This window comes from Magallana gigas, chromosome 4 (assembly GCF_963853765.1).
Source record: "Magallana gigas chromosome 4, xbMagGiga1.1, whole genome shotgun sequence".
NCBI lineage: Eukaryota > Metazoa > Mollusca > Bivalvia > Ostreida > Ostreidae > Magallana > Magallana gigas.
The window spans coordinates 40,828,742-40,839,569 of record NC_088856.1 but is presented as its reverse complement, the minus strand read 5'-3'; the positions used below and the strand labels follow the sequence as shown (position 1 = coordinate 40,839,569).

At 34.2% G+C, this 10,828-nt stretch overlaps 1 protein-coding gene across 1 annotated transcript; it reads left to right on the top strand.

Annotated features, from left to right (window-relative positions):
- Positions 1–6,274: 6,274 nt before the first annotated feature.
- Positions 6,275–8,008, top strand: LOC136275072 (tripartite motif-containing protein 5-like). The gene has a single exon (XM_066083360.1). It carries the CDS (start codon positions 6,275–6,277, stop codon positions 8,006–8,008), a length of 1,734 nt encoding a protein of 577 aa, XP_065939432.1.
- Positions 8,009–10,828: the final 2,820 nt, after the last annotated feature.

Here is a 10,828-nt window from a genome sequence, read left to right as displayed (position 1 = left end):
TGACAGCTGATTGAGAAGAGTAGGACTCCTGCGGAGACCAGAACTGGACCATTTGTTCGATTTGCTTTGCCAATGGAGTTGCTGTGACTTCCTGCTGAACTCTGCGAGTGAGGTCATTTTTCGTCCATGCGGATGCCGGAGGAATCTGGAACCGCACTGGATTTTTCTGGTTTTCTTGGATCTGCTGGTGTTTAGGTACCCCCTGTGAGGCCCTACTTATTCATAATCCAGTTACTGAAAACTCCTGATTTGACATGGTCATTAAGTTACCTACATAAAAAAGGAGAAATTTTGACATTGATAGATATGATTTTTTATTTACTCTAATCAAAATCACTAAACTGCACAATAAATAATTCATTTCACTATACATGTAAGATACGTCGATCATTAGATCTACAGTCTTTGCACGACGCTGTTCCAGTATCCCTTGGTTATTGGAAAGACTTAAACAGTAATTTTAACAGACTTGAAAAGTAACTCATTACGCTTTTTCCTAACAATGACACATGCATTACACAAAGAATATCTTCGTCTTATCCTCTCCGTGCCCAGGAGGACATATGAGGCCATGGAAGAAACAAGTATTTTTTTTAAAGGAATGATCAGCATGTTATATCATTTGTCAGCTCTGTTAATGTAATGCGAAAGCATTACAGTACATGCAATAAACATGATAAATATAATATATCGCATTGCATTGTTGATTTCCGAAACAGCAGGGCATGAATAAACATTACTTTTAGTACATGAATTGCAATTGTACTTACAATTATTATTCTTACACATGTAAAGAGAAATGTGATTTGAATATAATGTTTGTAACTGTATAAATGTTTTTTTACTCTCAAGCAGAGATATAAATAACAGAGATTGGGAACTCCGCCATTAGCGTGTTTTGTTGTTGAAAAATGGTACAGGACGGACCTTACTTTGAGAACTACATTTTAGTGAACTGAGATAATGATCTTAAACCAAAAGTATATTGTTTTAATGAAAAGTGTGCATAGGTTTTAGACATTTTGGAAACAAAAAATTGAAAAATAAGATTAATATATAGAAAATATATTGGCCAGCTACATGTATAAATCATCGGCGAAATCTCGGACGTTAATTAATATTGTTTATAATTGACATAAACAAATGAAAATATCATTTTTTGAATGTTTTTGGTAATAGGTTTTAGCTGTTTATATTTCTATATAATTGTTTATTAGAAAGATATACTGATTTAAACTAAAAACACTTTACAATAAGGACCGCAGGATTTCGATCAGCTGCCAATCTCTGTTATAATTTATTATGTCTCTGCTCTCAAGGCAAACGCAATAGTGGCATTATAAATGAAAACATAATAATTCACCCTGAAATGATTATACAGATATATAATACATAACTTCCATGATTTTCAAATATATTTTCATTTTATAATATATTTTCTTGATAAAATTTGCAACGATATTGTATGGGAAGTCACATGGTTCATCAATACAAGAACATTGAGTTACCACCCCTGTTTTCTTAACGATATTCTAAAATGCATCAAAAATGTTTTGCATTTAAAATGAACCAGCTTTCTTTAAATCAAGATTCAGCCTAATTAAGTGCCGTTTTACCTTATAGGCCCTAATACATGAGCGTACACTATAAAATCGATCTAAGGTTAAATTGTGCAAAATTTGCGTAGAAACAACCGTTCAGATGGTTCAACAAAATAACTCGAATTAGAATTAGCCTAGTGTACGTTAAAATTTAAAAGAAGCTAAACAGAGTGTTATTTGCAAGATGTTATTCAATTTTGACCAGTGTGTTGACTTAATTTCAAATGTCAAACCAAAAATTAAGTAATTAAATCACTTTAAACACTTTGCAACCTGTTTCCCCTTCTTTCCTCGCTGCATCCTACAGACTTAAACTTTTTATCTCCCTCTACTAAAGAGCAAAATTCAAATTAAATGGCGCGAAAATATTGCTTCATAGAAAATTCAGCGGACTGCACTGCATCAGGGACGTTAGTATATATACGAGTCGACCCTGACTGCATTACACACTTTAAAAAAAACCATGGGCGTCGGAACCTGGGGGAGGGGCGTCGGGGCTTGCCGTGTAGACATAATGAATGAATCAATCATTTACTGATGTACAATGTACATGTTTTTAAAGGGGCACACCCCCTAAATCAGGCACGAAGCATTGGGGGGAAGGGGGCAGGGCTGAAGTTAATTATAGGTACGCTATGCTCTGCTATTAGGATTTTCGTGATTTTGAGAAGTTGCCTTTTTTTCACAAACGATGCTACGTACATGCAGAGACATAAATAACATGTCTTTGGTACATGTACGTGCCTTTTAGGTTGTCGATCACTGCATGCATGGTAAATAAAATGAGCAAATTGTGAGTAGATCTTCATTTTTTTTTTTTTTGGGGGGGGGGGGAATTCGTGGGATAACTCTACATTAGACTGGTAAAAATGTTTTAATTGAGCACATGTATATAAAGAAAACCCGTGGATCCAAAGTTGAAATCCATTTTAGTCACATTCCCCCGGGGTTTGTCGATAGTTTTTTTTCTTTGTAAACAAATAATTTCAGCAACAAGTGTGAGCATTTATCGCAATTTCAACGCAATTTAAATAACCACAAATCTGTCAAAATCAAAATTAAATCTACAATCTCTCTTATGTTCTAGTCTTTATGTTAACTTTCTATTTAATCATATACATGTAGTTTTGAAGGGATTTTGATGATTAAACACCAACAACAACAAAAATCTCAATTTAAAAGCTTACAATAATACCTTCCCACGTTTCTGTAGAGCGGAGCGGACCAGAAACTCTCGCCTTTGGAAGATGTTTTTGATTTAGAATTATATAAAAGAAATAGCCCCCCTCACCACTTTTTCTCATAAATATATACATGTAAGTAATGTATTTTCAGACGTTTTCGCACTTAATTATGTTAGTACATGAAGCTAATATACATGTACATGTATATGGTATTACATGTTATCAATTTGCAGAGACACCAGTATATACTAATACATTGTACATGTACCTTTAGTTATACTTACAGAAGGTATTTGACTTCAATATACAAACCAATAATTTTATTAATTCTCATAGCATTACATCTAATTTTTATGTATTCTTAAAAATAGTAATTATACTTGGTTTACGGATATTTAAAGCAATTTGAGCTGCAATTTTCATGCTGATTTTTTTTAACGAAAAATGTTATTTTCTACTAAAATGACAAAAATATTATGGTTATATGGTTCTGTTTGCCATATTTTTATTGGAAAAGCCGTAAAGAAGCCTTAAACAGGTCTAGGCAACCTCCGTTTATGGAGGATAGATTTTATCCTCCAAAATTGGAGGATAGATGTTTGCACCCCCTGGTGGATCTTTTCAGATGAAGGGCAATTAACTCTGTTTTTACAAAGGGAGTTTACTATGAATAAAATATAATTATTATACAATAAAAATATCACCTTATTCAGCTATTAATAATTATATTTATTGATAATATTTAATAAATATTTAAGTTTTAATAAATGCAGGGCTGATTTTAAAGAAAAATATCTTATGTGAAGACTCTCACATTAATGTTTTAATGAGGAATAAACATCACTTTTTTGTGATTTTTATTAAATGAAACAGATGTAAATAGTTTATGTCATTTGTAAAACTGAACACAGGAAGTACACACTTTCAAAGCATATTGTGAAAATACTATACATAGAATTTCAAATCACCGCATACAATCATTAGTTTATTTCCTTAACGTTAATTCCCAAATGGTCTGGTGCTTGCATTTTCTCAGACCTGTTAAATGAAGCAAAATTGAATTATTGTCATCCTCATCTTCGCTAGCCAAGGGTTTACGATCCACTGTGCTCCTCTAGCAGAGTGGATCGTAAACCCTTGGCTAGCGAAGATGTGTCAACCTGTGCAAAAGTTGATCTCCTATATATTCCTTAGAAGAGAAATCTTTCTTCTGACGAAGATTAATGATTTATTTCAAATCTAATTTATCATATGAGTTTAATTTACATGCAGACTCATCCTATATACTAGCAGATTTTTGCAGCAAAAAAAAATTCTAAAAATACAGCTCATATTGCTTTAATTATTAAATAGATTACTGATGATTCTTTTGAAAGTAGAGAGGGGGAGGGCAGCCCCCCCCCCCCACCCGATGCTACGTGCCTGCTGATTAAAAAAGAAACCTGTCTTTACACTCGTCTGTACGGTTTGGCTCGTCACAAAGAATTAAAACCCTCTATAAAACAATGTAGACGAAAAAGGTTTAAATCTAATTTTAGCTCAACAAGGAAGTGTCGTATTTTCTCACTCTGATCTCTAGCTAGCTGAAGGCGTCACCGGGTTTCCTTGCTACAGACTTTACAGTAAGTTAAAATAATTTTGTTTGATACAATAGAAAAAAACATAGGTTATATTTCCCATGACGGTACAGAAGTTGACATATTTTCTAGCGTAGTTCAACATTAATATTTTTATATATGTTTTGCACTTGTTAATAACGCAACTATAATCGGGTCTAGGCAACCTCCGTTTTTGGAAGTTAGCTCAATTTCAAGATTGCTGCTGATTTTTACCATATATGGAAAGTCACTTTGCATTGTGGGTGAAATTATCCTCCATTTTTGGAGGATAGCATGGGTATATTTTAAAGGCTTCGTGCATATCATTAATGAGAAAATGCAAGCACCAGACCATTTGGGAATTAAAGTTATTAATAAGGAAATAAACTAATGATTGTATGCGGCGATTTGAAATTCTATGTAAAGTATTTTCACAATATGCTTTGAAAGTGTGTACTTCCTGTATTCAGTTTTACAAATGACATAGACTATTTACATCTGTTTCATTTAATAAAAATCACAAAATAGTGATGTTTATTCCTCATTAAAACATTAATGAGTTTATTCACGTTTAGGCACACATAATAGATATCTTAATCTGCTATATTGTACATGTACAAAGTAAATGTTTGCATATACCTTAGGAACTTTGTAGCAAGACTTATTCTAATTAATTCACAGGTTATAAAGTATCATTTAAATTTAATCCCTTCACACAAAAAGACATTGTTAAATTTTATTAATCAAAATGATACCATTTATAGATATCAATTATCCCGAATATTGAAAAAAATGTAAGAGTCTTCACATAAGATATTTTTCTTTAAAATCAGCCCTGCAATTATTTAAACTTAAATATCTATTAAATATTATCTATTAATATGATTATTGATAGCTAAATAAGGTGAAAGTTTTATTGTATACTAATTATATTATTATTTTATTCATAGTTAACTCCCTTTGTAAAAACAGAGTTAATTGCCCTTCATCTGAAAAGATCCACCAGGGGGCGCAAACATCTATCCTCAAATTTTGGAGGATAAAATCTATCCTCCAAAAACGGAGGTTGCCTAGACCTGATAATTGACAGTTTCTGATGTAAACAAATAATTGATTTGTAAAGGGTAGCAATTTACCTTATAATATACCGGCATTATATTTTCTGCCCATTATTATATAAATATTAGGACATGTACACTAAAAATTCCGGATTCCCTCTTGTACATAACAAAGATATATAGATAAGTTGATAATACGGAATGGACCAATAAATTCCCTCTACCTCAAAGTGTGACATTACAGTGTATACCGGAATGCCATAATTCCTATATGTATCTGCTGATTCAGAAGATTATTAAGGAATAAGGAATCGTTCTTTGAGTATTATGAGGTGATAATTTCGGTCGGAGCGTATTCAAATCAAATAAAGCCCAAAGGGGTTTATAATAGATTTGACCACGCTCCGACCAAAATTATCCCTTCATAATATTCAAAGAATGATTCCTCATTACTTATATTTACATTATTTCCAATTTGTTCACTTTAAAACAACTTTATTTTAAAACCACTATTTTTTATGTAGCATATGCTTTGTAATACTACGCGGCGCAGCCAATACCGTTTTTCGGTTGTACTACATGTATAAGACACGCCCATTTAGTGCCACTCATGTTTTATGAAGTTAATGGGTTTTAGGGTTCATCATTGATTCGTAATGTTTTCACAGACAAAGACAGTTGAAAATGTAAATATTTCTCAATACAAACATATCAATTTGAGTACCTGTATGTGTGTAGGGGGAAGGGGAGTGGATTGGTCTTATATTCAGAGTTGTGAATGATTTTTGATAACAAATACAATTAATAACTTATATGTACTTTTACCATTCCAGATGGCATTATCTGAATCCCTAGCACCACCCGACGCTCAGCATTATTTGGTGTGTGGCACTGAAGACTGTAAGAAGAACTGTCAGTTTTACTGCAATGACTGTCACCAACCAATGTGTGAACAATGCAGAGATGAACATCAGAAGAACAAGAAAACTAAGAATCATGAAGTTGTCCATTATAAACAACGCAAACGTCGAATTCCTGTAGAGAAATGCAAGATCCACCCAACAAAAGACATAGAACTTCTCTGTGAGGAATGCCAGATTCCCATTTGTTCTAAATGCACAGCCATTAAAAAACACCGCGGCCACGTATTTACTGATCTAGAAATTGTCTTTGCTGAAAAGGTATCGCAATATCAAGAGGAAATTGACAAAATTCGAAATTATTTTGAGCCAGTTTCTCAAGACGTGAAAATAGAAATTGCTGGAGATGTCACAGAAATAAAGAAGATCATGGAAGGTATAAGAACAGCAATGAGGGCTGAAGCTGAGTCTGTGAAAAGAATGGTAGATGCAGTCACATCAGATAATATAGAACAAGTCAACAAAATAGAACAGTCATTATTAGAAACATTAAACGGTCAAAACCAAGAAATAGATGACTTCATCAACTATCTTAATGATTTAATCCAAACATATTATGGTTACCTATCTCCCTCAAAAATAGAACATTTAACATTATCTCTCAAATCAAAAAACCTTATAATTCGACCCATACCAGAGACATCCAAACCAGTCCCACCCGTATTTACTGCTGGTCAACATAGCAAGGAAGATGTCGCCAAACTGCTGGGTAGAGTAACTGTTCCAAACACAAAAGCAGAAAACCGAAAAATTAAACCCATGGAGACTGCCTCTTCAAAGAAACCTACAGGGAAACAGAGGAAACAATACAGAGAGAAATCTGACATGAAACAAACACTGTCTCTGTATCCCTCTGTCACCAAGGTCAGGGAGTACACAGTAGCAGGTGTTGACTGGGTATATCATATATCACTGGGTAAATTAGGCAGACTCTGGGTCAGTGATCATCGTAGTAACCTTGTCCACACAGATCTACAGGGGAATCAGCTACAGAAGACAAAAACCAGTGGTGGAACTCAAGGCTACCACACAGACACACAGGACGGGGATCTGATCTATACAGACAAACGCAACAAAGTCATCAATAGGATAACACCGGATAATGCAATCACTGAATTCATTAAAACAGGAGACTGGGAACCAATCAGTATACACTCCTCCCACATCAACGGGGACTTACTGGTGGGGATGGTAAAGGAAGGAGAGCCCTCTAAAGTCACCAGGTACAACAAGACAGGGATAGAAATACAGAACATACAGAGAGACAACAAAGGACAGGCACTGTATGGTCTACCACACTACATCACAGAAAACATCAATGGTGATGTCTGTGTATCAGACTATGGCATTGAACAAGCTGTAGTAGTGGTGGATAAATCAGGACAACACAGGTTCTCCTACACAGGTCAGGGGTCACGGTTTAATCCGTTTGGAATATGTACTGATGTACTCGGTCACATCCTGGTGTGTGGAAGTATCAGTGGCACAGTTCATCTTCTGGATCAGGACGGTCGGTTCTTGTCTCTAGTACTCACATCACAACAAGGGGTAGATATTCCCTGTAGTGTGTGTGTGGATGATGAGAACAATCTCTGGGTGGGACAATGTAGTACCAACACAGTGAGAGTCTACAAGTATCTACATTGAACATTATACATGTATTTCATAACAATAATTATTTACTGTGTGTGTATGTTGTGAGACAATGTAACAACAACACTGAGATAGTGTACAATGACTGGTATCTACAGTGTTCAATGAATTACATATGCATCATTTATGTAACCATGTGCATGTTTATTCGTACATGTTATATTTTAAAATTACTGTTGTTTTCATTGCTGATGAATTAACAAATAAATATACATGTATTGCCAATTTTTTTTTATATCTATTGAAAACTGCCTGACTATATCTTTACAATGAAAAGCTTTCAAAAAGACTTGCATTACATATGATTTTAAACTTATATCGAACAATAATTGAAATATATAAAATAATTTTCAAATAATATTTTAAACACAGACATCTTAAAAAAACAAATAATAACAGATTCTTTCTTTTTACTTGTCCTAATCGAAGAACTGTGAACGCTAACGCCCGTTTTCCGCTTACACTTTAAATCCAAATATTTTGGAATTTCTGTTAGATATTCAAAAACAAATTTATCTACTAAAAAGTATTATCAAATCCAACACTGTAATTGATTTATATCAAAATAGAATTTGTAGTCAAATTATTAATTTTTATACAAAAGTTTTGTTTACGGGGGGGGGGGGGGTCTACAAAAAACATCGAAATCGGTCTCTATGCGTGAGGACAATATTATTTAGTGGCCAATATGTGTATAAAAACTTAATAATCACATGTTTACATTAGATATTAAAGTAAAATTTGGCTTTAATTCATATCTGTTCATTATTTTTGGGAAATTTACAAAGCAAAATTCTTTTTTTGGAATATTTTTCGGTCTGTAGACACATGCCACCCCCCCCCCCCCCCCCTCGGGTGAAACAACAAACCCTTTGGTATGAATATGCTAAATAACACTATATACATGTAAAACCCCTCAAAAGTAATTTTTGTTTCACGTGGGGGGGGGGGGGGGGTTAAAAAACATTTCCTTTTTCGTTATGAGCTATTTTAACCAAAATTACAAACTGAGTTATTCCTCTTTAATTGACCAAATCATCTATATTTAATGAAAAAATACATAAATGTTTACATTATTATTAAAATATAACTTTAATTAGACAATTGAATAAAAAATGACTTTTAGTTAGGCGGCTAGACAATGCTATCGTTCGCAGTCCTTTCTTAAGATGGTTGAGAAAATAGATTACGAGAGGAAATATCACAAGAGTCTAGCTTTAAATACTTCATTCAGTTTTCACGTAATCTCCAAAATACAAGGGCTTCCATGGGCTTTGCCATGGACCAACTAAAGGCCGCCTTAGCCCCCTGTTTACAAATGGTGGCCTCTTTAACTTCAAATCCGGGATCCACACCCCTGATTTAAAATTTGGGATTTAAAAACAAATCATTAACCGGTTAAGTAGCATTATATCAAAGCACCGTGGTAATCCTAAACCCGAGAATAGGCTTTCTTTTTGATTTTTTTTTTTTTATATTTTTTTTTTATTTATTATTTTTTTACTTTCCTTCTTTTTTTGCTATTGAAGATTTCGGACAAGTTAGTGCTTCTGCCTTCATATCGTTGGTTACTCACGTGCGATTCACATCGATTCTCTCCATTATTGAGAGAGACTGTGTACTAAAACGATACCGGGATTTACGCCGATAAGACCCCCCCCCCTTTTATTTTTAATTTGCTTCAAACGTCACTCAAAAATATTATTGTATTACATACATGTATAGGTAAATGTGCATGTAAAAATCCCATGAGTTCTCTAGTCTAGTCATTGGGTTTTGCTAAAAATAATATAAATATATCATATATTCCAGATATATCATATATTGACTTGGCAGCACAAGTCGAATAAATTTGTGTGATACACGTGCAAAACATCTTTTTTTATCTACACATTTAATTTTTTAAATAAATGTATATTATTATACCCGTGTGAAACGCCTCAGTATCAACGTAGAACTGCAAAGTGATGACGGTTTTTCCCCCTCTAAGTATAATAGCAAGGTCCTTGTTGATCATAATAACTATGTGAGTTTAATGTACAATCATTTTAACTCAATTCTCAAATGATACCCAAAGTTACATGTACATGAAGCTAGAATTATAATGAAGTGTAGAGTGTAAATTCTACAGTAATATGTTTTACGGTGCTGCCGTTGGGGCGAGCGCAGCATGGTATTTTGCATCATTGTCAACTATGTGTAAGTGGTATTTTGACGATAATAAACTAACATCAAAGAATTTTTCAGAAAGAGAGAGAGAGAGAGAGAGAGAGAGAAAGAGAGAGAGAGAGAGAGAGAGAGAGAGAGAGAGAGAGCGCGCCAGAGAGCATTATGGGATGTTGGCAAAAAAAAAATCTTAATGAATCTGTAGGTTTAGCTCGTTCTTTTTCGCGCGCGCACTGGTTCTTAGAGTTCGTTTAGCTGCGCTCGCTACTACCACTGTAGCTGCAGAACTGTAGCTCTCCGGGGAAAAAATATTGACAGACCGGAGAGCTACAGGGCCACCCATTGAAAAAAATGTATATTTATTGCGCAGAAAAACGTACGCTAGTTTTCGACTAATTTACCTTATTTATACGCAAATTCTGTGAAAACAAATAGTACCATTAAGTTTTCATGCAATTTACTACTGATATCGCCTCTTCACTTGCCTCGGATAGTCTTTTAAACACCATCACCAGTCCCGTTAATTCATGTAGGCACTTTGTTTACATGTAAAAATGGCGACTCTCGATCTCGATGTAAATTCAACATACTTGATTTTCCGAGGTCGGTAGCGTGTTTCAGAGACCCCCCCCCCCCCCCCCTCCCCAC